The sequence below is a fragment of the Malurus melanocephalus genome, unplaced genomic scaffold (genome assembly GCF_030028575.1).
Source record: "Malurus melanocephalus ecotype Western Australia unplaced genomic scaffold, MMel_1.1 scaffold_819, whole genome shotgun sequence".
In the NCBI taxonomy this organism is placed as follows: Eukaryota; Metazoa; Chordata; class Aves; order Passeriformes; family Maluridae; genus Malurus; species Malurus melanocephalus.
In genome coordinates this window covers 1-27,063 of record NW_026624051.1, presented here as the reverse complement: position 1 = coordinate 27,063, position 27,063 = coordinate 1, and the positions used below count along the sequence as shown (strand labels likewise).

Below are 27,063 nucleotides of genomic sequence, written 5' to 3'. Positions count from 1 at the left end.
GCTTTGTATTTTCTGCTATCGCTCTCGAGTGAATAATGAATGAATGCCTGTGAAACTTTGTCTATGAGCTGTCATGCAAGTTCCAATTGCAGTTGTTTGTATTTGTTCGTGGTTAACATTAATCTCCATTTCCTGCTTCCTAGTTAATAAAAAATCTTTTAGTTTATGGTTTGCTATGCAAATATGATGCTAAATGCTGACATTGCCTTTCTCTGAAACGCTTTATGGTCCCTTTAGGGAAGAAGCTTTTACTGAGGAACACGGTGCACGAAGAGGAGTACAAAAAGTAATGGTTATTGTGACTGATGGGGAATCACATGACAACTACAGATTACAAGATGTGATTGATGATTGTGAAGATGAAAACATTCAGAGATTTGCTATTGCTGTAAGTGAAATTTAATGGGAAAATTCAGAATCTTAAAAGCATGTTTCATCTTCTAAATGTAATTTCAGTTTTAGAAGTTCATTTCACAGAATCTTTATGGAAATATAATTATTTCAGAGAGGAAAAAAAGGAAAAAGCTGAAAAAAACATTAAAAATTTGCTTTCTGATTTTATAGCATACAAGAAAAGCAATCTATCTGTCTTCCAGGTGATGACAGGTGTGTGCCTTTGTGAAGAAAAAGGAGGAAGAGTTTGAGGGACAGTTTTAAATCAAATCCTTATATTGTTAAAAGCAACATTGAGCAGAGCAGGCTAATACAATTTCTAAGCAATTTCTATAGAAACATTACCTATTTAAAAAAAAAAAAAAAAACAAAAAGCAAATGTAAGCCACGACAAAAATGCATGTTCATTATGTCTGTGTTGTATGCTTCCATTCTCAAACTGTCATTTTCATGGTAAGCAAACCTAGTAGCTGAATGAGAAGAGGTTCACCCAATCAAGAAATATGGAAGCATTAATTATAGATATGATGTTAAGATTCCACTGTATTTGCGTATTTTATATACAAAGCTTCTATTTTTCACTGTTAGTTTTGAAGGGCTATTGTTTTGTTGCCTCTGCTTTGCTACCTTTTTCTGTTTTGTTGTCTTATTTTTGGTAAAATAAGGTGGTATGAAACCATAAAACTTCAAGAAAGAGATTATACTCAATTTAAAGAAAGACATAAAACAAAAGTTGAGTCCAGCAGCACACAAACTTTCAGTGATTTTCTTCATAAAGTTAGAGATAACTAAAGAAAAAGTTGTCCTCAATGTKGCAACAATTGTTAGCAGTAAAAACCATTTAGAACCAAATTTGAGTTGCTCTAGTGGGCTGAGATGCTAGAACATAGTAATTTGTTTTTTATCTCCCTCTCAAATCAGGTTGAATGTATGTAGCCTTTTCTCATATGAAAAGTATCTGTTTGTCTGGGAAACAGAGAAATTTGAGGTGTTTTTTTCTGAGGTGTCCAGAATTGTTGCAGGAGCGCTGTGAAAACTGCAAACCAAAGCTAAGATCTTGTATTGTGTTGAAGTTGTTAACATGGAATGCAAGTGTTGTTATTATGTGTATTTAAAGAGAAATCTTCACAGAATAAGGAGTTATTCTGTGCCTAATCAACTTGTCATTAATTGCATGTATAGCACGTTATAAGAACTGCTGGTTATGCAGGAGCCAGTGTAATTGCGTACTCTGGTTTGGGAAGTGTTTTGTTGGTTTTTTTTACTAAATTATGGCCTACTTCAACAAATCATAGAATAAATTATTAGAATTTTGTAAGGAAAAGGTAAAAAGTCCAATTCAAGATACCAGACATCACACCATACAGTTGTTTTGCTGTCAAATGATATTTAAAAAAAAACAGCTGAGCCCTCATGCAGTTCTGCCCGTATTGGGAAAGAATCATTTCAAATCAGTTTGAGCATGGTTTTAACTGAGCAAATGAAGGTTAGATACGATTTTTCCCCCATTCTCTGACAACCCAACTCAATGGTATCTTTTTAAATGGGTTATGAAATGTATACTTAACTTAGTTTTGTTTTTTCTTCTCTTTAGATTCTTGGCAGCTACAGCAGAGGAAACTTAAGTACTGAGAAATTTGTAGAGGAAATAAAGTCAATTGCCAGTAAGCCTACTGAAAAGCATTTTTTCAATGTGTCAGATGAATTAGCTCTTTTAACCATTGTTGAAGCACTCGGAGAGAGAATATTTGCCCTGGAAGGTATGACATTATTTAAAATTTTACTTTATGCCTGCATTAAAACTGAAACAAATAGAAGGACACCTGCCTTTATCTTCCTTTGAAATGTATTGTGCTGCATAAAATCTATTTTGCAGGTGTTTCTTCCATCTGATTATTAAAATATTTTATAATAGACATCAAAATCATAGATAAAAATGTGAATATATTCAGAGGAGATAGAGCCTGTGGAGACAAGAGCCTTATAGGGTAAAATACTGTTTTAACTGGGTCAATAGGAGTTGCCCTCTTTTAGGTAAAAAACATGGCCACATACCACAGTTTTACCCCATGATCATCTGTTTTTCTGCCTAAATGTTTAGGGTCTATTTTTGGTTAGTTATTAATTGCAGCATATTACTTTGCTATACAAGCTAACAAGGACTTGGTGTTTCAAGTTAATAAAATACCATTTTCCTTTGGGAGGGGTAAYAGTACTCAGATTTTAACACGAAAAGTCATTCTCTCATAATGTCTGCAAACATTCTCCATCCAAATGAGGCAACACTGTCCAAACCACTGTTTGTTTCAAGAACACTACTTGTAACAGGAGACAGAGTTTATTAGTTATAAATTATACTGGCCAACTTTGAAGGGATTCATGTCAATTATACTGGCCAACTTTGAAGGGATTCATGTCATACAAAGAAAACATCCATCTATTTGGACTATTTTTTTCAACACTTCAGCTTTCCAAGTAGCTAGACTAGCATAGTTTACAGCTAGAACAAAGGAAAATATTGACTTGAATGTACAAAATTGAGAAACTATTTTCAGGTATTCTACATTGGAGGTGTATTTCTCAGACATATTTGTTGGGGTTTTTTTAATGTATCATTTAGTTTGATCAAATATTACCACTTTCAGCTATTACTAAATATTYTCAGTAATAAACATAGTTTATTAAAATATGGTTTATATGTTCTTCTCTTTTTACTTTCTGAACTATTTTGTTCCCTCAGCTTTGAAACGAATTAATTTGAGGAGAATCTAATATCTTTCTAAAGGTCAAAGTTTAGCCTACTTAGGCTCAATGTGTATTTCAAAGATTGAATAGGGCTCTCTTTTGTTAAGTCACTGTTTACAAGAAAAAAACCAGATTCAATGGAAAAACAGTCGTTCAAACAGAAATTGAAAATTGCTCTTCAATTTGTCCTTTACGCTTCTAAAAAAAAAAAAAAAAAAAAAAAAAGAGAGAATATTTGTATCTCATTATCAGAATAAAATGTTAGTTACATCTATTAGCTATAATGAATATGGAATAAGAAGTTAATTAATGGGACGGCAGGTGAAGGGTGTAACTCACCCAGCATGACTGAGTTTCTGSAAATGTTTGTGCACAGAATCGAGGWTTTGTGCCATAGCTCAACCCTTTKAGCTGCCACAGAAGGCTGATGGTCTCAGTTTGTCACCCTCCCCGTGGTCCCTGTGATCAGTCAGTGGCCATCCGACATTCAGCAGTGTCTGTCACATGAAACCCCATCCCCCAACCACTGTAGTATCTTGTGCTGGCTTGAACTCTCTGCTGGTGGGGACTGCTTTATGCAGTGAGCTCCAAAAACCTTCCTTTGACTCTGCTTAATCATTCTTCTAATGMTAAGAAAAAAATACAAAACATTTGAACATTAAACAAGTTTTTAATAAAATATCCAGACATACCTAGTTACACTGATGGTGGTATTAAAAATTAAAATTGTATAAATTTTATGTGTTTATATGCTAGCTCACTCTTGAGATGAAAAATCCATGTCTTCATGTCCTTCATACCTTTATTTTGGTATATAAAGCATATTGTTGCTCTCTAAGTATCCACAGGTTCTGCAGTACTCTTTGATTCAGTTCTAATTTTCTGTGAGTGAYGCAGTAACAGATATGTATTTCTTAKATATTGCTACTTTTTATTTAACATAGCCGTATTATAAAATGTTAGGATATTTATGCCTTGGTATATTTGCCTTATTTATAATTTTTATTTATATTGACTTGAGTGTATTACCAAAAATACACTCAATATTAGAAATAAAAACATGTGGAAAACTACCTTCATCCACAGCATAAGAGACAAGCTAATTAATTTCATTACTGCCAGAAGGCTTCTTGATTTGCAGATTTTCTGTAGGAATCCAGAGTGCACTAAGATTTCTGTGTAAGACACTGGCAACATGAGACAAGAAAAGTCACCTCCTCCACCTAAGTCTCAGAAATCACGTTTTCTGTCTGCAGGAGAATCAGAATAGAAACTGAAAATGGGATTTTAAGTTTTTGTCAAAATAAAGCATGGTTAAACTGCTTCAGTGGATTGGAGCTAGAKGATGCTGACTAAAGCAATTTATGCTGATTCCTCAGGCATAGTTCCCTCTCCTGTCCCAAAGCCTTTCATTTGTATTCTGGATTTGCAACTGTGTCCATGCATGCATTTTTCTGGTAGTGGAAAAAAGTAAATTAATTCTGTCCCATGCAGCTTTCTCGTGACAAGCCAGTTTACTGGAAGTTTAATTGGAAGTTAATTAGCTCTGTACATAGGAGCTACTGTGCATCACAAGAAACTTGCTTGTTGAAATTAGATATCTGAATCTCTTTAAATTCTCAATCTAAATTGCTTCTTGCTACTATAGTAGTATATTTGATTTTTTTTCTTGGAAATCTTGTTTTCATTTTAGATATTGTCTTTAAAAACTCAGAAGAAAATTTAGAGTTGAAAAATCAAATCCAACAAAAACCCATACTTGACAGTCAGTAGATTTTTACACATGATCTTTTTCATATGCCTGTGTCTCATGGCATTGACATTGCTTTTAACAGCAATTTTATGTTTTATCCAACCCGTAGGCAGGCACAAATGTTTTTTCACAAAATATCTTTTGTGCGATGCTTGGCAGTTTGAAACTGGATGGAAAATGGGGCTGAGAGCCATTATCTAAGCAGCACTTAGAGCTGCCCACACCAACAGTACCTGCTTTGTCCTCTCCTCAGGCTGTGAGAATCCWGTCTTTCTCAGCTCATTAAGGAGCATCCTTTACTGCATGAAAATACTGTTTATCAGCAGATGTGCAGCTTAAGACTTGYATGCCTATAAAAGACTTTTTCAGACTAAGCAAAGCAGTTACATCTTGTGAAACATGATAGTCTTCATTTGTGTGTCAAACACTTTGTGTTTGAGATCATGTCTCCTTCCTATGACTGGCTGTAAATCCCAACAATTAGGAAAGACGTCATGTTCCAGGGAGCAACCTCTGTGGCTTAGTTACTGAGTATCAAAAGTTCACTATTATTTAATAGTCCAGATGCCTGAAGTTCATGCAGCCATGCTTGCCATGGCTCAGTTTCATTCACACAGTTGAAGGTTTGCTTTAGCACTCAGCTGGTAGCAAACTGTGAACTCCTCCTGGACCAGCATCAGAGCAGATTTCATAGCTTGCCTCTACTGCCTGCTAGCATATCTTGTTCTCAAGGAAGAATGAACTTGCAGAATATAGTTCCCTTACTTGGCCACTTAGAGTGGCAAAACAGTCCTTGACTATTAACGGCTGCTTGTCTTTCGTTTAAGGAGAGGAAAGGCAGAATTCTTTCTTCMCTGATGATATTTCGAGTTCACCTGTGAGCAAAACAGCCTGTCAGAGTTTAATAACTAGCATATGACTACTTGACAAGATACTGAAGCTAGTACAAAACCACCTGATACCYTTTTTATACATGGTCATTTAAGAGAATCAGATCTTCATGTACTTTTCTGGGCAGGATTGTCATTCTCAAGCACTTCGCTGAGGCTTAAGAATCTTGGACAGCAGAGATTTTCCTATGTTATTTTTGCAAAGGTTCATACAAACATCAAGTGTTTTTCATTTAAAGTTCCTCCAGCTGCCTAAAAAACTTTAGTTGCTTGAATACAAGGCCAGGGTTACATGGCTGGTGTTTTATTGTTCACTTAGCTCAAGTGGAAAATGGCTTAACCATATTAATCAAACATTCCAAACATACTTACTATCAGCCTGAGTTCAAATCTGGTCAGTTTTAGCCCAGAAACTTTGTTGGACAAGTTCTGAGACATGATCTTAAAATGGAAATTCCCGTACTTAATAGTAGCATTCAACATGGGTCTTTATTTCTGTGTTTATTGTAAAAATCTATGGCAAACTGTATTAGAATGGTTTAGTTAATTACRCTATCCTTTACTATCATTTCACCATTTCCAGTTACTTTTTCAGATTGAAACAAATTAATTTTTGATTTTTTTTTTCTATTTAATAGCAACAACGGACCAGCAGGCCTCCTCTTTTGAAATGGAAATGTCTCAAGCTGGTTTCAGTGCTCATTATTCTCCGGTAAACAAAGCGTTATAAAATAGAAGTTATTTTACAAAGTAGATTTTTGCTGGTGATTCTATTAATTTGGAATAAATTTTTCAGAATTCTTTGTATAGTCCTGATTGCTGTTGGAAGTTTTGAAGCATCTGTAATCCAGTTACCWTTTTTGTAAAATGTATGTAAAGAGCATTTGTGAACAATGAAAGCTCGAGAGAGTATGTACTTCACATGAACTCTTAACWTAATGCTCCCATAGCACTTTCTATCTGGAGAATACCCTAAAAATACGTTAAGAGACATGGAGAAAGACTTTTTATCAGAGCCTTTAGTGACAGAACAGGGGGCAATGTTTTGGCTTGAATGACAGTTCTGGAGCAGGGCCACAAAGGGGGCTGGAGCACCTATGCTGTGAGGGCAGACTGACAGAGGTGGGGTTATTTAGCTTGGAGAAGAGAAGGCTCCAGGGAGACCTTAGAGCAGCCCTCTAGTACTTGAAGGGAGCTTGTAAATGGGAGGGAGAGTGACTTTTTACATGGGCAAACAGTGACAGGACAAAGGGGAATGGTTTTAAACTAAAGGAGCAGAGGTTTAGATGAGTTGTTAGGGAGAAATTCTTTACATGGAGCAGAGCAAGGTGCTGGAACAGAATGTCCAGAGGAGCTGTGGATGAAGGGAGCTCTGATCAAATTGGCCTGCTTAGTGGCACACCTGCCACTGGCAAGAGGATAGGAACTCGATGATCTGTCAGGATATTTCAACCCAAGCCTTTCTATGACCCTGTGATTGCCAGCTCCATACCGTAATAGGAAAAGCAAGGCTAAATACGTAAGAGTACAGGAAGCCTTACCCAAATGTGATCATCCAGAACCACGAGTGTCTAAAGATGATTCACACAGAGAGATGATGACTCACACAGAAAACTGGCTGTTTGGTTTACTCTTCCTCAAGGACTGGATCATGCTTGGGGCAGTTGGAGCRTATGACTGGAATGGCACCGTGCTCATGGTGAAGGACAGTGGCATTTCAATGCCAACCAATGACACCTTTCGTGACAGGCACTCAGAAAGAAACGAGCCTCTCGCAGCCTATCTAGGTAAGGGAAATAGCCCACCTTGCAACACCTTCCAACAAACGCTACAAGAACTCTCCCAAAGCTCATTCAAAAAGAGTATTTTACACAATATGATCTGTTCTAGCAKCTTGGGAACAAGTCTACTCCATGATTTTCTTATTCTTTTAAAAAAATTAATAACAATGTCTACAACCAGAAAACTAATCCAAACATAGATCTAAGTATATCTAGACTTTCCCAACAGAGATGTTTAATCTGTTTGAAGATTTCACAGATTCCTCCAGTATTCTTACCAAGTTTTTCTATGCCTTGATAGTCAAAAATGCTTATACAATATTCAGTCTGATATTTGTTTAAATATATTTTCTGTCTCTCAATGGACAAAAACAACAAGACCAACATATTTTAATAATATATTTTTTGTATATTGGCAAGTTATTTTTTTACCAGAAAGCTTTCATGGCCTTGTTATCTCCTCTAGGTCTTGCTTTCTACTCTTCATGGTTCTGTTGGCTCTGTTTTCCCCTATAAGTCACATTTCCATAGGTGAAGAATCAACACTAGAATATTTTAATGTTTTTCCTTAAGAACACTTTCTTCATTACCAAATGCCTTTAGCTGCCTTTTTTTATAACTGGAATTTGGCAAAGTTCTTTTAAATTTAGATCCTATCCTCTGTAATACTTGCAATTCTTGAACTTGATTTCACTCCAAATTTTTTAAGTCTTCCGTCACCAAAGTTGTTAAATTTTGTTATTATTGAACAGAGGTAGGTTCAAAATGCCCTCCATAAACACCTTTTGAAGACTCCATCAGTTTGACAGTGCAGTGACAACTGTTCTTTGAAAATAGCTTTTCAACCATCTATTCATGAGTTATTTCTTATACTATGTGAGAAAGGCAAAGTGAACATGGCTGTGAACTCCTTTTTACACCAGCCTGTGAACAGGCTTAGTAACACAGTGGTGCTTGTGACTGTGAGACTGTAGACAGAAAAAAAAAAAAAAAAAAAAAGCTTTTTAATTAACTGCTATTGCCCTCTAGCATGAATAGAGCTAAACATCAGTTTTAGAATAAAATACAGACAAAGCGCCTGTATTTCTGATGCATTCCGTGTGTACTGCATCTTGCCTCCTTTCTGCTTCCTAGGATACACTGTGAATTCAGCACTGACACCCGGAGGTGTACTGTACATAGCAGGACAGCCACGATACAATCACACTGGCCAAGTTATCATTTATAAGATGGAAGGAAAAGATGTGAAAGTAATTCAGAGGTTAAACGGAGAGCAAGTAAGTATGCATTCACAATTAACATACAGCAGGCTTGCAGCATAAGAAGTAGAAATAATTATTTCAGATGAGAACTCCCCCTCACAAGAGCACATGAAACAGGGAGCTGTAAGCAAGATAGAAGGAAAAGTTAGGCAGATTCTCTGGTATAATTAGCAATGGAAAGTGGACCATATGGGAGTCAGAGATCCTTGGAATTTTCTCTTTAAGGGTTAAACCCTTACCAGTATTAAAGTGGTTGTTGCCATCTCTGTACATGCAATTTTCTCTGTCTGCTGCGTGGAAGGGAATGTCACTGGCAGGAAAGAGTTGTGACAAGCAGGGTTCTGTGCAAGAGTGCCTTCTGGGATAGAATGAACTATTCAATAGCTGCTTGTTACACTGAATAGCAGCTCACTGAGAGCTGTTGCTCCAAGAAGAAAAGAACCCACGTAATTGTATAATTAAGGATGGTATTATTAAGATAATATTACACTTATGAGAATTGAAAGACCTGCCTACTCCCATCTCCCCAGGCTGCAGTACCAATTTCCTTCAGAAGCATTCAAGTTACCTAATTTGCACCTATAGATGATGCCTGCAAGTCAGTTAATCAATCAGTCAATCAATCAAACATTTTAGAGTCAGAGAACTAAATTAGATACTAGGGAACTGGGACTGTTGAGTCACAAGAARAGACAATTGAGAGGGAACATCATCAATGTCTGTCGGTGTCTGCAGGGAGGGATCAGAGCAGGGACCAGGCTGTGCTCGGGGGTGCTGAGCAACAGGATGAGAGACAATGGGAGAAACTGATGGACAGGGAGCTCCACCTGAACATTGGTTACTGTGCAGTGACCAAGCACTGGAACAGGTTGTCCAGAGAGGCTGTGGAGTCTCCTTCACTGGAAATGTTCAAGAACCATCTGGACACAATCCTGTGCCATCTCCTCTGGGATGACCCTGCTTGACCAGGGAGGTTGGACYACATGACTCACCATGATCCATTCCGAYATAATCCCTTCTGTGATTCTGTGATTTTTAAGGTTTGAGACATCTGGAYTACTTGAAGCATCTTTGTGAGAGGAGATGTGTCTTGTACTAGAAGAGGCTGCTTTTCCTRTTAAAGTGTAAAGGAAATGCAGGGTATCTTCCTTATCTGTGAAGTGAATGTAATCAGACAAATCCTATAGCTGTACCCCATCTATGAATGTATCCATCTCYCCGTGTAGATTTTGTTCCTCTGCAAATAATGACAGCTTGAGAATTTTGAAGACTGACTGTACTGAGTCGTCTCAGGGCTTTTGTCCAAGCTTTTTTACTTGGTCTTTTTGTAGAGAAAACTAGCTCCCCCAAGACACTCCTATCTAAATGCCATCTTAAGAGGTCCTACACCCCAAAGCAGGTAGAAAACACCCACTCAGAAGAGTTGAAACTTGAATGGCCCACTTCTTAATAAAAAAATCTGATAACAAACATGAAAGCTGAGAAAAACATTCAAATGCAAACAGACCAAAAAAAATCTAGGTARCTGAGAAAATTTCTGCTAATCATTAGTATTTGTCATGATAGCAAGCAAGAAGTAGGTCTCTGAAAAGGAAATGTTGCATGATGTTGCGGACTCTGATAATACTTTATGTTTTCCTACAGATTGGATCATACTTTGGGGGTGTTATTACCACAGTGGACATTGATAGGGACTCATTTACAGACCTTCTTCTTGTTGGAGCTCCTATGTATATGGGAACTGAGAAAGAGGAGCAAGGGAAAGTGTATGTTTATAGTCTGAACAAGGTAAGGCTGATATTTATTGAGAGCATGCTCTTTAACGCCTTCTTACCCTTATTTTAAAGAAATACCATCATTTGAGCTGGGGAAGATGAACTCTTGAAAAACAGAGAAACATTATTTTGACAACTGAGGTTATAATGCAACTGAATTTTTAACTTCATTCTCAGACCGCTACTGTTGTATTATGTAGATAAGTACTATATCCTATAAGCTGCAGTATGGCATAGATACAAATTTATAGGATTATTTTTCTACCATGTTGTTTCTTTTTCTTTCATGGATTAGGGAACAATATTGCTCATCCATCCTAGAAATGTGGTCTTCAGTATCCTTGTGCCTTGTTTAGCAACCTAGAGCTAAATTCCATACCTCTAACAGCTTTKAAACATCTGACTAAATTGAGGATTATGCCAGCTACACTTTGGTTTCTTAATTGGATAAATCTCTTCTTCCAATGTCTGTGCATACTTTTTCTTCTTTTGTTTTCTTCTTTTAGTCCAGTACGATTGTGTATTGTTATAACAATTATCAAAATATGTCTTAACAATGATGATGTCCTAAAATCCTGTTTCAAGAAAAGAACCTGGAGAGACTGGATATGTTTGACAAGGAATTCTTCCAGTCTCTACATGCATGTTGCAAAAAACAAATTGCTGGTAAATAGGGTTAGTGAGAAAACAGAATTCTTTGTCCTCCAGTACTGTGGGATTTTAAGTTTGTTTTTCCTGTGCTGTCTTTTATCCAGCTCCTAATAAAGGAGCTGCATCAACTGTTTACTACTGCAATTTCTAACATGGAGTCACGAGAAATATTGGTTACATGCCCTAGTGTCAGTGTATTTTTGGTCTAGGATGCACACRGGATCAGAATATGTATGTTAGACCATGGTAATGTGTCTACTGAGGGCAAAATTCAGTCCATGTAAAAGAAATGCTATMTTTTGTTCTGGAATAACAGTATTGCCATCTGTGTTTCATTAGAAACTTGGCTAACTTGTCAGATTAAGAGAATGCCTTTAGAAAAACTCCTTTCACTGCCTAAATAATGAAGTGGTTTACTGACAAGAGCATCCAAATATTGTTATACTGTGCTTTTCCGTGAACCTCAAACTTCGAGAAATATGCAGAAGTATCTAGAGGCAGAGAGGGAGCAAGACTGGTTTTGCCACACACTGCTCAGAAAGAACACTTGAATTATAGTTGTAGAATCACAGTTTCTACAGTGCACTTAGTCACTAGGAATGGTTTGTAATTGTTTTGTTTGATTCATCCATTTGTCTTCCGGACAGGAGCTCTTAAAAGTTTGCATTGCTGAAACGTTGGTGGAAGTTCACATAGCTCTAAATCTGTTCTTCCACAGACRAAGTTTGAATACCAGATGAGTCTGGAACCCGTGAAGCAGACGTGCTGTTCTCCATTAAAGCAGGACACCTGCAAAGTCCTGAAGAACGAGCCGTGCGGGGCGCGCTTCGGGACCGCGATTGCTGCAGTGAAGGACCTCAACCTGGACGGATATAATGACATTGTGATAGGCTCTCCCTTGGAGGATGACCATCGGGGAGCTGTTTATATTTATCATGGCCGTGGCAAAGCAATCAGTAAAAAATATTCACAGGTATGAAGTAATATGTTGCAGGTTGCCAGCTGCTGTTAGGTATATAAYGTTTATAATCATGTTTTCCCAACATAGGACCAGACTGTGACTTAACCAGCTGTAACAGCTTCTTTGTAAATTGCTCTATACTTTTAAACTCATACTGGTTTAAATTAATCATAGTCTTAATATTGCTAATAAATATATTTGTCTGTTTTCATTAGAAACCTTTTGACATGTTCTGTACAGCCAGAAAAGCAGMTACTTTGCAATCTGAAAATCTGTAGTGTTTTCATCCCCATGGTAACTGTTTTAGGAGTATTGTAATGAAAATTTAATGTGGTTAAAGAGCTTAAACCCTATCTCACTGCTGTCAAATGCATGTTGACTGCTATAAAAMCCTTCAAAATGCACTGCATTAACCTCTTTGTGCATTTCACAGCGTATTGCATCAGGTGGAGATGGGGAAAAAGTGAAATTTTTTGGCCAGTCTGTGCACGGAGAAATGGATTTAAACGATGACGGGCTGATTGATGTTACCATCGGAGGCCTTGGTGGAGCTGCCCTCTTCTGGTATGGAGACTCACAGCAGCTGTGAGGACAGAAAAAAAAACTTTGGCTTGGGGTACCAGTGTAACTTGCGTGCATGACTGTTTGCAGTAAGGTTACTGGTTTCATTTCATGTTTTTGATACTGACTGCAAATATTCATGTTTTCATGTCTCGCTAGAGGAATGATTATGAAACTTAATGTATAAGTTATAAATACAGGAATGTTATCAAAATCTTGCTACCCTGGAATGAAGAATTTGTCCTCCTAGACCATCTTCAAAATAGAAACTGATTCGACTTCTGGCACCAAATGAAATAGGAAAAAAACTGAACTGTCCTCTTTTTCACAGTATATTGCATATTATCTTATTAACAGTATGAAGCACGAGTTCAAATGTAAAGGAGACAGTACAAAAACTGATTTTATTTCTTAATAGGAAAACTGCAGTTTGACTCCCTACAGAAAATCTGGAAAAAACAATTTAAGCTTTCTACTTAACAGTGAATTAATTTACTTTGTATAAGAGTATGATTCAGATACARTAGGTGAGCCCACTATAATTTTTAAAGGAGAAGAGAAATAAACAAGGTGACATTAAATCCCTCATTTTTAAAGCGCAGCTAAAACTGCTTTTGTCTCTGGTAAGGAAATTGGTAACCCAGCTCCTTGCTTTCCCTGTCCTGCTGTTTCACCTAATTCACCTGGTAGGTGATCAAGTTTGTCAAGGTTTGCCAGCATCCTCAAGCTCCCAGCTTCTCCTGAGCTTCACCTAGTAGTGTCTTTGTAAAAGTTCCACGTGTGTGTGTATGATGCCCTTCACTGCATTCTTGAGATCAAAATTCTGAAGAAAGCTACTTTAYCAGCTGAATTTTTTGCTGATTTAGAACACTGAAATGCTGTATCTAATTGCCAAAAGGGAACTAAATCAGAGCAAAGGATGAGATAGGAATGCATTTCAGGGGCAAAGGAGATTTAAAGTGAGGCAAACTGCGGACAATTCTTAGCCTGTTTATCKACCCACAACCTAAGAAATGGCACACTACCCTCCAGATTAAGTATAACATTATGTACATGTGTTACATTCTCAGTAATGTGTCTGGGCCTTCAGTCTCTTTTAAAATAGATCTGGCTCTGTAGAATTGTTTAAATGCTTTTAGAAATATTTCACCCGGTCTCTGTTCTGAAACAAGTACAGCACTGTGGAGAAATCCTGTTTGCTCTGTAATTTCTCTTTTACTGACACTTTGTATAGGATACATAATTAATTCTTCCAAACCATTATATTGCTCTTGTCTCCAGTTCTTTGGGGGCTCCCTCTCCTGAGTGATAGTTGAGCTTTAAACAGTCYCCTAGTGCTTCATACACTTTGGCTGCTGAGGACATTTCTTTCCCTCCTCTTTTTGTTGCTCACTCTTTTGCTTTCTGTATGATGAGTTCTCCTGCGATGGCAGTAACAGGTGTGCAGTAATCTGCCTAAAGCAAGAAAGGCAAATGCAGGCTGACARTGTGCCAGAGATGTGCAGCTGCCAGCTGTTTTCACAGCATCACACAGCCAAGACAGAAGACGTGAAATAATAGATGACCTCTGGATTGGCACAACGTGGCCAACGCTGTGTCTGCTACTGTCCTGCAGCTTGGCATCACCAACTTGTGCCACAGGAATCTCATTTCAATTGTGGATTTTATGCTTCTGTTATTTTCCAAGAGCATTAAGGGTTTTTTAATTTCTTTTAATCTATAAGCCTTTTGACAGKTGGACTCAATGATTTTGAAAGTCTTTYCCAACCTGAACGATTCCATAATTCTGTGATTCTGTCTGTATTTGAATGCTAAATGYTCCATATTCTGTAAGTTCATTCTAAGGGKTTTTTAATTTCTTTTAATCTATAAGCCTTTTGACAGTCRGACTCAATGATYTTGAAAGTCTTTTCCAACCTGAGYGATTCCATAATTCTGTGATTCTGTCTGTATTTGAGTGTTAAATGCTCCATATTCTGTAAGTTCATTCTTAAGTTTAAGAAATTTGCTGCTTTTATTTCTAAGTACTTTCTTTGTGGTTTTTTTAAGGTCTCGTGATGTAGCTGAAGTAAATGTTTCCATGCAATTTACACCTAAAAGCATCAATATTCAGCAACAAAATTGTCAGATTAATACAAGAAAAACAATATGCATAGATGCCACAATTTGTTTTAAGACCAGACTAAAGTCGAAAGAAGATRTATTTGAATCCAGTAAGTAGATAAGCACTAAGCTATGGAAGCTTTAAGCTATAAACCTCCTATCCTTGTATGCATTTATTAATTAAAAAATGCAATTCATCTTTTCTAAATTCACTATTCAAAGGGCATCTAAGGTATTTTGGGAAAAAAAGAATGTGTAGAGGTAAAATGCTTCATAGTATTGATCTCAACCTCCTTTTCAGGTCTGCAGTATTGGATTACTCTTGATGCACAAAGACAAATATCTCGAAGCTTGTTCACAGAAAGCCATGAGAGGAAAATGCAAAAAAATATAACTATCAAAGGGTCAGAATGTACGAAACATAACTTCTACATGTTGGCAAGTAAATCATTTAAAGTATTTTTCTCATGTTGACACTAGAGTAATCCAAATATGTATTCCATTAATGGCAAATTGGACAACAAAATCTGTGTTCAGAATCAATCTTAAAGAAGTGAACTTAAAATTTGATTGATATTTATTTATTTATTTATAGACATATCAACTATTTACTTATATGTACAGTCTATTTAGCTGTGTCTCTGTGTCTGTCTTAAAAGCACACTTGCTTGGTGGAATCAAGGAGCTGTCATGGTTAGYAGTTTAGGTGCATTCAAAATTCATCAGGAGCACATGAGATAGAATTTGAGTTGCATATTGGTGTAATTCCTCCTAATAAAAGTGAAAAAACTTAGGTTTGGAATAGACAATATTTATTCACTGCAAAACAGAAGTGTAATTAGCAACTGTGTGCACAAATTTGCCCAGATTGTACCTATGTGTGGAGTGAATGGAATTGCATACTGTAAGCTACCCACRTTTAAAATGTTTAGTGACTTCACAGTTGTATCATAATGCAAAACTAATKATAAGGGATGCTCAAAATTTTCTTGTCCAAACAGCAGGCCTAAGTTTGGCTTCACAAAAGGTGATGTTGCTGATGCTTATCTTACTGCTACTTTGAGCGCAACTAAAAGACAAAAGTCTGTGGGTTGACAATTGAGATATTCTTAAATGAAACTGTGTGGGAAATGCTCAGACTATGTAAAATTTTGTGATAAGATACACAAAAACCTTAGTAGATATTTATAAGGAATGTCTGGCACATTAAATGTTTTATCATCAATTACAAGCACTCAGATGCTTCTCTAGCAAGGATGGCAACATTGTAACAGAAAATTACTTTATCTCAGCATTTTTGGGGATTTTWTAACCTCCTTAGCTACTAAAGTGAATTTCCACAACAGCAGTTTTGTTYTTCTTATGTTCTAGGATAAGCCTGATTTCCAGGACTCTGTGAAGGTTTTGCTGGAATTCAATTTCTCTGATCCAGAGAGTGGACCTGTTCTTGATAGCAACTTGCCAAATTCAATAGCAGAATATGTAAGTCAGCAAGATTTTGTATCAATAACCAAAGCATTTAAGTTAAAAATCAGCCCACACGAGAGCTGAAGCTATTGCCCATAAATTGTCTAAAGAGGGGGATTTATTGAGCCTGGCCAGGAGGCGTTTCCTCTAATTGAGTATTCAGGAATAAAAGGCTTGATTCAGTGCGCAGGTGAACCATACTGGGGTTACAAAGCTGTCCACAGCTGACTGAAGATAGAAGAGGGCACCAACAATTTTATTGTCAGGTTTTACACAGATGGAGCAGAACAGTGTTATCCATTTATTTGGATGGTGCTTGCCATYATTCAAACTTCTATTTTCAGAATCTAGGTAAATCACTCAGAAGGGAATGATGAGAAAGCATTTTACAGGATATTGGCATGTTTAACTGGCTAATATTTGGGAAGACTTCTTTGATTTTTAAACCAAAGACCTTGATAAAATTAATTAATGCATCAAAATGCAAGTATTTGAATATAAATGTAATAAAATTAGGAATAAACATTCTATTTTTGCAGATTCCTTTCACAAAAGATTGTGGAGCCAAAAATAAATGCATTTCAGATCTTGTTCTGATTGTAAAAGCAAGCATAGCTGGAGACAGGTAACTACACTGGGTTTAATGTATTCCTTGATATCTGATTTYTATGTGAATTATAAATTCTGTAGTCTAATAAGATAATGCTGGGGCATCCTTTCTAATTCAGAAATAAGATAATCTGGAGACTGAAAGAAGTTTCTCTTTATGTGAAAAGCAGATTCAGTAGTTAAGATGTCCAACATTCTTACTTTATTTTACAGCTCTTCTCCATTCATTGTAAAGTCACGCCATGATAAGTTCACCATCCAGCTCTCTGTGAAGAACAAAAAAGACAGTGCCTATAATACCAGGGTTTTGGTTCAATATTCTCCAAATATTATTTTTGCTGGCATCGAGGTAGGGTCTTTTTTCACCTCATCATGTTTATCATAACCTATATTGTTAGAGAGGTCTGAGGAAGTCTTTTTATTAAATCTGAATTTGACTGCTTGGGCATCATCTCAGTTGAATGAAAGAGATTCCCCAGGGCTGCCCTCCTTGCTATGCCTCTAAAAGAGTGTATTTATTTTGACATGAGTGGACTCTTGCCTAGTCCTGTCCATAAAATACAGATGCAATTTCATAATGGCACTTGGAAAAAGTGCCTGCTTCTTAGCCAAATGTCAGCACTATGAATTGTCTGCCCATTTGTGGAGCCAGAAATACCTTGTTATTCTTCAGTACAACTCCTGAGCCCCTAGAATTCTCCTTTCACACACTTATAGAGAAAGCACTATTGTGGTAGGACAGGATAAATCAGTGCCTGTGCATTCCCTACCTCAGACAGATTTCCAAAAGTGGCTGTTTTCCTTCGTGCCTCAGCAGATATGCTACCAATACACCTCAGTTCCAGTCAGAAGCATTTAGAGCAGTTTGTTTTCTGTCAATAGTCCTGATGCTGCACATTAGGAGAAGTCAGGGATCCTTAGAACTGTTGCTGATCCTATGACAGTAATTGACTTTTTATTTCTTTAATTCACTTTTATTGCTACATTAAGAACATWTTTACAAAATTTTAGAAGTGTGTAATTATAGATTACACACTTTGTAATCTATAGATTGTGTAGATTGCTAGACCCCATGACTAATTTGTATTATTTGTCCCCAGTAGAYATATAATTGTGAATATTCCAAACACTGTCATTGGAAAGGCATAATGGCAAGAGTTGTTGTAAATATTCRTAGATGAAAATTATCTTGCAGAATTTGTGGCTTCCCATTTTTGTTCTAGTTAATTAAGGCTTTGACTCTTTCAATGTACTGGTAGTGAAAAGTGGCAATGGTACATATGTTCAACAGGTCTGTGACGCTCAGACAGAATTTAAGGAGAGTTTGCACARTGCCATGCTTTCACTGTCTTTTTCCCTCTAGGATATACAGAAGGATAGCTGTGAATCTAACCACAACATCACCTGTAAAGTGGGATATCCATTTCTAAAACCTGCAGAAGAGGTAAAAAGTTCCCCTGCATGCAAGTTCTCAATGCACCATGTTGTTCGAAAGGCAGGGCAGTCCCTATCACCTCTGAAGTTCTTTTCTCTTCTGTTCATCCCAAAAACTGCCCATGCATATTCCTCAAGCTATTCTTGAAGTCAGCTGGCCAGACCCAGATGGGAAACTGTCAGATATTCAGTATTTGGGCTGTCAATTGTGGGGTGTGAGGAGGTGATACATGCATCTTGCCATCCTTGATGCTGTCAGAAGGCAAGTGGCACACCTGGCCAGAGGTGTCTGTCTCCAGGCTTTCCACAGCCTAGAGCCTGTAAATTTATAAATATAAATATGAATATAAATATAAAATGTATAATATAAATATAAATTGTAGTCCATTATTGAAGACAGAATAAGATGGTATGTGGAAATGCCAGCCCTGATCTGCCAAAGTCAGGCCTCAAGACTTCACCTCTGCTCAGTAGGGAATGAGAGGCCTTTACTGAATCCTGATTTTTCTCATTTTCCTTTCATGCTTTGCTTGTTAGTTTTSCTTTAGCTACAGAGCCCTAAATTTAGAAATTTCACACTTCTTTTTGCATTTAGTAATAAATAATCTCTGATTTACTGATAAGCCTCCTTAATACATATTTTTAAAGCTGCTTTTTGTTTTAAACATTAATGTTTAGGACAACTTTCTCTGGACCACTTTGTAGTGAAGGTTGTCACATAAAAGGAAAGATAAAAGTCTAAGCTGAAAAGTCCATATTGTAACAAATTAGAAAACTTTTGCTTTATATAAAATTACCCTTAAGTTTCAGGATATGAAGACAAACTTTTGGGGCAGTGTTCCCAAATTTTTTGTTGTGCCAAATTAAGACAGATTTGCCTTGGTTATGATAACTATGAAAATTTTTTTGAGACCTAGCAGTCTCTTCTTTATTTACCTTGTAAACTTTATTTTTTGGTATTCTAGATGTTCTACCATATATTAAGTGATATTCCAGCAGCCTTCTACATGCAGTTCATCTCCACTGTAATAGTCAGACTTTRAAGCTTTGTTTCCTCCTCATTAGATGGGAAAAAAGTGGTTTTGATAAATTTCGTGTAAGACCCATTGCTTTCAGTTAAGAACTATTTAGCCATGTGTTTCTAATACACTGTAAAATTTTTTTCCTGATGTTTGTGAAAATTTGAGGCTTCTCTTTAATAAGTGGCAACTATTAGATTTCCTTCTTGGATGGGACAAATTCAAAATAGTGAATTCATTCGGATTTGTAGAAAACTGGTAAAATATKAATAAAGATTCTCTAGATAAAAGCAAAAAATTGTATGTTTTTCATTTTATAAATCCCTATTAGCATGTGCTTTTTTTTTTTTTCCTTTTAATATGTGTAATGTATTTCTCTACACAGATTTCCTTCAAAATATCATTCCAATTCAACGCATCATATCTCCTGGAAAATGCTACCATTCATGTGTATGCAACAAGGTTAGTTGCTGTCTTTGCCTTCTGATGTTTTAATTTTGTTTTTCACTGAAAGCTCCACAGTTTTGTGATTCATAGTAAAGCACAGGTGGATTCTGAACTCACAAGCAGTTAAACCTTCCRTAGAGCTGGAACCCTTACAGATCTATTCAGCCCATCAGTGGACTGAGTGGATTAAATAAATAGCTGTCACTCTCTATAGGCTGAGAGTTACAAGTGAGTCATAATTTCTGGTTGTTTTACCTTCAGCAAAGTTTTATTCTCCTAGAGAATTTCTGCATACTTTAGCATGAATCACAGTTAACAAGAAGCTCTGGCCTTCAAAGCAAAGGGTAAGAGCATTGCAGAAGTTGTCCCCAATAGGGTAAAGGAATGYACTTGCCCTCAGTGTTTGCTGTCCCTGCAAAATCCAGGCTCTTAATTGATCCATTTTTATTCAGTCACCTTCAGTCTGTAATTTTAACAAAGATGCATTTATGAACTGGGCTGGTGCAGGACTTAAATAATTAGTTGTTGGGAAAAGTATTTCGAGTTTATTTTTAGGGGACTACCTAAGTGGAAGTGAGTAGTGTTCTTTCATACCAGAGCTGTAGATATTTCAGTTTCCTAACGTCCCTTTCCAYCCAGTAGCTGTGTTGTGTTTGCCACGATCTGATCTGAGTGACATATGTTGTTTTGTTTTAGTGACAGTGAAGAGCCACCTGAGACCTTGAGTGACAACAGAGGACATGTTACAATTCCAGTAAAATATGAAGTAGGATTAATATTTGTAAGGTATTGACACTTCTCTGTACTTTATTTACTGGCACAATAAATTGCAGGTGCTCAAAGAGAATATAGTATTGTTTTGTTGTAGAAATGTGCTCAGWATCTACAGACAACAGCTTCAAAGCTCATGAAGCAGAAGCACAGGCTTCAGTGAAAAAAAAAAAGTTATGATGTAATGGAACAGTTATTGAAACTCTTACTGAAATTACATTTTATCTATTTAAATTTGGTCTGCAGTTTGCAGGTACAGCAGCAGCTTTTGTTGGTCCCTGCACTTTGTTGTATTCATTCAAAGACATTTCAGGTTCATAAGAAAGCAAATACTTCCAGCTTTCTGATGGCCGGGGTTTGTATCAYTATAATATTGCATGGTGTAGTGTTTGATTTCCATCTTCAAAAATTAGCCTTAATTTTATGTTCTTGGGCATCTGTCTTTTTAAGTTCAGACTTAACTTTAATGCAGATCTTGTAGCATAGTTTATTTTTAGAAATTGCCATAATTCAGTTTTAGAATTCTTCCCTTAAAAGCATTCTGAATACTACAGGTAAACAACATTTCAGGTGTACAGGTGTAAATAATTAAGCCAAATTCATTTTGGATGCATTACATGGTTCAAATCCAGCCTTTGTCCCATAGGGAATAGAGGTGAATTTAGAACATGGCGGCTTCATTCTGTTTTAGCTTGGTCCTGTCTTTTAAGGGATCCTGCCTGTTTCACATGACAATGCCCAAGATAAGAGACTSCACAATTAGAATAAAGACAGCAAAATCAGACCTTAATATTTTAATTTTGTGAATAATACTTGCTTTTTTTTGTAGTTTTATCTGAACAAAACACTCTATRTAATAAAAACTGGGGCCTATTCAGAGAACAAAACAGTTGAACTTCAGTGGRTGAGAGTTGCACTCTCAATTGCAAGACTAGTCCTGAAATTCACAAAATWATTAAAATTCCTATATTATTAACTTCTAGACATTTTTATTAAGTTTGTGGGCTTATTGGGTTTTTTTTTAACCCCCAGTGTTTTCAAGGAGCACCATGTTATAATTGCAGCAAATGATACTGTCCCTACTGCTATCAACACAACAGAGCAGATCGGGGATGAAGTTACTCTACATTATAGGGTAAGACGCAATTACAAATGTATGATGTAGGTATGATTTTTTTTTTCAATTTACTTGGAATTACTTAAAGTGCGGGTATACAATATGTTAAACCCTCCACATGCATATTTTGTGCTTAAAACCTGGGTTTTTTTCTTTCCTTGCTTTGGAATATGGTGAATCAGAGAGTTTTGGAGTGATCCACCTGCTGCAGWGTAATTCTGGTGTGTTTTAGACTTTCTACCTTCAGCTGGGGAAAGAGAGCATAGTACATCAAGACTATGCCCCGGTAAATGAGAACTTGCACTATCCCTGGTGCACACTAGAACAGCTTTTTGCAAAATCCAGTCAAATTTATAAAAGGCAAATGCCATGCTCCAAGAATTTGGCCTTCCTAGTTGAATAAATAYTACTAAATACTAGCCAAAGTGAAATCACATGGGGAAGATATTTTATGGACCCTGCTCTTGAGAGATCCCTGCTGGACTATTAAATCTAGCTCTAGAATTCCCAAAAYAAGAAAGACATGGACCTGCTCAAGTGGGTCCAGAGGAGGGCCTTGAAGATGATCCCAGGGCTGGAGCACACTCCTGTGAGCCCAGTCAGGAACAGCCAGGGCTGTTCAATCTGGAGAAGAGAAGGCTCTCTGGAGATCTCTTTGAGGCCTTCCAGTACCTACTGGGAGGCAACAAGAGAGCAGGAGAGGCACTTCTGACAAGGACATGCAATTATAGGACASGGGGAAATGGCTTCAGACTGAAAGGGGGCAGGTTTAGATCAGATATGAGGAAGATATGAGGTGGTGAGGCACTGGAGAAGTTGTGGMTGCCCCATCCCTGGAAGTGTTCAAGGCCAGGTTTGAGCAACCTCTTCTAGTAGAAGGAAAGTGTCCCTACCCATGGCAGGGGCTTGGAACCAGATGATCTTTAAGGTCTCTTSCAAGCTAAATCAGTCCACAATTGTTGATTCTGTGACAAACAAAGTTGACAAACAAACAGTTGATTCTGTGACAAAAAGTCCAACCTAAAGTTGTAGGACTGCATTTAATCGTCTTGGGAGCATCCTGTTTCCCAGTTCAAATCCAAAACTGAACAAGGGTCCCATGTAACAAGTGTAAAATTCTCTGACTCAGCTTCTTAAAAAATTGGATATCGGAAAATTCTTGCTCTAACTAAATAGCAGTGACAAAGGGTTTTATTCCTATTTTTAGGCCACTAAAGTGTTTTACTCAGCTACCATTTATTTTGTCTGCTGTGAGCATTCAAGGCCTTATTCATCTAATTTGAAAATCTTTGCCTCCTGAGTCAAAAAGCTGATGGATTGCAGAGCATACTGTTTATGGTTTTGTAAAGTAAAACTCATCTCTGCAAGCAGCTAAACACAAATAAGTAGCCAGGAGCAAGACATTTAAAAGGTTCTTGAACATTTATTAAATTTGTCCTCTTCAGAGACAATATCCCCTGCCAGCAATTCCACCTAGGTGTTTACCCAATCCTCAGCCACAGCAGGCTCCAAAAAGAGATGCTGCTAAAAGATATGTCCCGTTGTCTTTTCAAGGAAAACAGGAGAGAGGAACAGGTGAGCTGGAGAGCAGTTACCTAAGCACACCTGAGGAGGAACCAGTTGGAGACACCAAGGATACAGGGGCTTCTCTCCCATGTTAAAGCACTTTCTGCATAACTGACTGTGGAAGTGTAAAAATTGAAAGAAGAAAATTAAAACACCAGAAAAGAAAAAAATCACAAGTACTGACAAAATGAGGAAAGTACTAGTCAAAACATTTTTCTTTTTTTACAGATCGAAAAAGGTGAACACTTTCCAATGCCAAACCTCACACTGCAGATCTTATATCCCAACATAACTGCTGCCAAGAACACTCTTCTGTACCTTACTGCATTGTCACATTCCCAGGTAAGATAAAAATTTGTATTTTTATGATCAATTTACATTCAAAATTTATGTTGTAAAGAACTGCAAATTGCAAATATTTGAGATTATACATTGCTTTTAGTCTAAATAACAAGATGCTGTTGTTTTAAGAGTATGTGCATAGGAAGACAGAGGTACAAATTTTCATAACAGGAAACAATCAGATTTAAAATGTGTTGAACAATAACTGTGTTATAACAAGTCTAGTTAGTTATATTGCAGGTGCTGAGATGTCCAGACTCAACATGAGCCTCATATTCTCTCCATTATCAGCAGCGCTTATTGCAAATGCTTGAATCCTGCTGTGTGCATGTAGAGCCCAATCTCCTGTCAGTYCTCTTGGGTACTGAAATTAACTTTCCTGCATGTCTGCTCTCCAGCACTATCAGTCTTCTTCCTTCTCTGGGGCACTGAGACATCCTGAAGGGGGTGGTAGGTCGTGTGTTTTGAATGCACTTCACCACAGCCTTCATTTGAGTCTTACCATTTCACTCCTCTAGTGCAACAGGCAGAGATCACAATTCCAACAAATTCCATTATCCTAGAACTGCTGATATTACAGCTTGAAGGTATATAAATAACATGTCTGAAAAACCCAGCTATCACTAAGTGATGACCTAAACCTCCTTTGTTTTTTGTTTCACTCAGAGGCATACATGTGTGCACCTCCTTGCAAATAATTTCACTTAGTTTTGCAGTGTTGCCCAACTGAAAAATAAACCAAAATATATGAATGGAAGTTCAAGGTTTCCTTTAAAACGAAACAAAGACTAAACAAATAAATCATATTTAGAATACAAAAAAAAGTTGGGTCTGTTCTTGATTTCCTTCTTCCATTCTTTTCATTCCTAGTCTGTCATCCCATTTGACACAAGTTTGCACATAAACTCAGTAAATCTTTGTTTTCCCAAGGCAAATTTCATGTCCTGCTAACTACATTCTAGTGACAGGAGTGTGCCAAAATGCACTGCCGGGGATTTGTAATCCTTTCTATGCTGGCAATAAGAAAGTCAACAACCTGACTGCAAAAAACTGATTCCCCCACACTGAAGTCACCAAAGGATTTCCATGCTGCCTGGATCCCGCAGAGATCCAGCAGTGCTCCAGCATCTGCTCCCCCACTCTGGACACTGCAACTCAGGATTCTGCATCCTGCACTTAACCTGCCTGTCTGCTTGCTTGGGCAGAACCTCTGTGGATTCCCATGTGAAAGTTGTTTAGCTCATTTAATTGCCAGCTCTTGCTGGTTCACAAAGTGGTCATTTTGCAGGAAGCCCTTGTTGCTTCTACAGATGTTTAAGTAGCTGCATGGAGTTTAGATTAAATTATCTCATAAATACTGCATTTGCTGTTTGAATAATAATACCTCAATACATGCACCATCTGAATTTCCTATTCTGCACTCTTGCAATATGCTATTTTATTGCATTTAGTGGTTAGTAAACATTATAGTTGTTATTAAATATTAAATATTAAATATTGAATATTATTAATGTTGGCTTGTTTCCTGGTCATTTTTTGTAATAGATTGCATATCCAGAATATTCRGCAATAAGAATATTATTTGTATTTCTGCACACAGAATGCAATCTGCCAAACAAGTTACCCTGTAGATCCCTTAAAGATTGGCGCTGGGAAACCATTTGTGTTGTCAAAAATAAAAGAACCTACAAGGGATACAATTATGGTAAGCCTACTTATAGTATGTATATATTCATCCCAGATACTAATACATATCTTGGAGCTGAGTATTTCTGAAAAAGATGCATGAAAGCTGCTTTCAAACTGTTTTGGAAATTCACTTTGTTTTAATAGCTTAGAAATTTTTTTTTATGTAGACTAGACTATAGTTTTTATTTGGCTGCAAAACTTTATGTGGAACTGAATTTAGATGATTTGGAACTTCTTTAATTTAAAAAATATATAAATAGCAATAGCACATTTGACAACTAAACAAATTGTTGCCATCTTTGTCCCCACTGTAATTATTTTAAATGCTTCTTATCTCTTTTTCAACATTTTTATATATCCAGTGGAAAATACATTCAAATGCTAGAACTGTGACTGGATAGATTTTCTACACAACTCTAACTGATAATCCCATTTGGAAAGCACTAGCCCTCCACATTTAGATGAAAGAGTTGCAAATTAATTTTGCTGCTGTAGTTATGTTAGCACGTCAAGTGGAAAGCATCCTCAGCCCAAAGGTGCAAGTGCAGTTTCTGATGCAAACTGAACTGTATCATGGGAAGAGTATTTTGCCATGCTTATCACTGTCCTTCACAGAGGTGATAAAGGTCTAAGCTAAAGCAAGTATTTCTAACTTTTTATAACATAATCCTGCTGCACTCCATCTAGGAAATGATACTAAGAAGTAAAGGTACTTGAATTTTCACACACATGTATTGCCCTGGTTGAGAGATTCAAGTGTCCCAAGATTTGAAAAACACTGCAGAAAAGCCATAGCTTTGTTGGTAGGAAAACACTGGCTTTTACAAGCTGTGCCTCCTTTTGGAGCTCTGCGATGACTTTTGCTCCGTAGCTGCAGTGACAGAGATTCCTCAGGGCTTGCCAGCCTGCAAAAACTGAGTCTGTTCTACCACAGCATGAATATGATATATACTGCAGTATATATATTGTTTTATATATACTGCAGTATATATATTTTATATATATACTGTTTTATATACTGCAGTGTCATTTTTACATAAAAAGCAACAGTAATTAATACCTCTTCAATATTAGTGTCATCGCAAGTGATCGGTACATATAATAGTTTACATGTTTTTATTTTAATGATGTGAAAAGTCTTTTCCTTTTACCTCATGCTTGTCCCTTTAAAACAGAACTGTGATACATACAGCTGTGCCTCTATTAATTGTGCCCTGATCCCATCTGACGTATATCAAGTCAATGTTTCATTAAGAGTATGGAAACCTACCATCATAAAAGTAAGTAAATCCTCTTTGTATTCAGAATATTTTTGGGTTTGAGAAACTTAAGCCAATGTTTCTAATGTCTATTAAAATTGTGTCTTTCATTTTCTTAAGTGTCCCCTCTAGTATCTTTTCTAGATAAAGATACTAGATAAAAGAAACAGTTTCTTTTGCAATTTTAAAGTTTCCTTTAAACTGTGTCACACACACTTTCTTATCCTGAAAATAGTTATAACTTAGGAGGAATTAAAAACCATTGTAAGAAGACGCCCCTTACTTATTCTGTATTGATGTTTAATAGCTGTTTATGCATCTAATAAAGTCTAATACTTTATTAGATGCATAATACAGCTTTTTTAATAGCTGTTTATGCATCTAATAAAGTCTAATACAGCAGATATAAAGAGGGGTACATAGAAGCACATATTTTTAAAGTAAGTCTTTATCTGGAAAGATTTCTCA

At 36.8% G+C, this 27,063-nt stretch overlaps 1 protein-coding gene across 1 annotated transcript in view; it reads left to right on the top strand.

Moving 5' to 3' along the window:
• The window catches only part of ITGA1 (integrin subunit alpha 1), a 67,639-nt gene extending 40,966 nt beyond the window's left edge, over nucleotides 1–26,673 (top strand). Inside the window, exons 8-27 of the mRNA XM_057385373.1 lie at nucleotides 238–388; nucleotides 1,988–2,153; nucleotides 6,420–6,493; nucleotides 7,424–7,568; nucleotides 8,697–8,839; nucleotides 10,469–10,612; nucleotides 11,969–12,223; nucleotides 12,645–12,775; nucleotides 14,822–14,985; nucleotides 15,177–15,313; nucleotides 16,247–16,357; nucleotides 16,882–16,967; nucleotides 17,165–17,300; nucleotides 18,315–18,395; nucleotides 19,790–19,866; nucleotides 20,548–20,637; nucleotides 21,655–21,757; nucleotides 23,534–23,647; nucleotides 25,248–25,352; nucleotides 26,512–26,673. Of these exons, the coding sequence (XP_057241356.1) occupies nucleotides 238–388; nucleotides 1,988–2,153; nucleotides 6,420–6,493; nucleotides 7,424–7,568; nucleotides 8,697–8,839; nucleotides 10,469–10,612; nucleotides 11,969–12,223; nucleotides 12,645–12,775; nucleotides 14,822–14,985; nucleotides 15,177–15,313; nucleotides 16,247–16,357; nucleotides 16,882–16,967; nucleotides 17,165–17,300; nucleotides 18,315–18,395; nucleotides 19,790–19,866; nucleotides 20,548–20,637; nucleotides 21,655–21,757; nucleotides 23,534–23,647; nucleotides 25,248–25,352; nucleotides 26,512–26,658 (2,560 nt within the window). The 3' untranslated portion in view covers nucleotides 26,659–26,673. The remainder of the gene's footprint in view (nucleotides 1–237; nucleotides 389–1,987; nucleotides 2,154–6,419; nucleotides 6,494–7,423; nucleotides 7,569–8,696; nucleotides 8,840–10,468; nucleotides 10,613–11,968; nucleotides 12,224–12,644; nucleotides 12,776–14,821; nucleotides 14,986–15,176; nucleotides 15,314–16,246; nucleotides 16,358–16,881; nucleotides 16,968–17,164; nucleotides 17,301–18,314; nucleotides 18,396–19,789; nucleotides 19,867–20,547; nucleotides 20,638–21,654; nucleotides 21,758–23,533; nucleotides 23,648–25,247; nucleotides 25,353–26,511) is intronic.
• The last annotated feature ends 390 nt before the right edge of the window (nucleotides 26,674–27,063 follow it).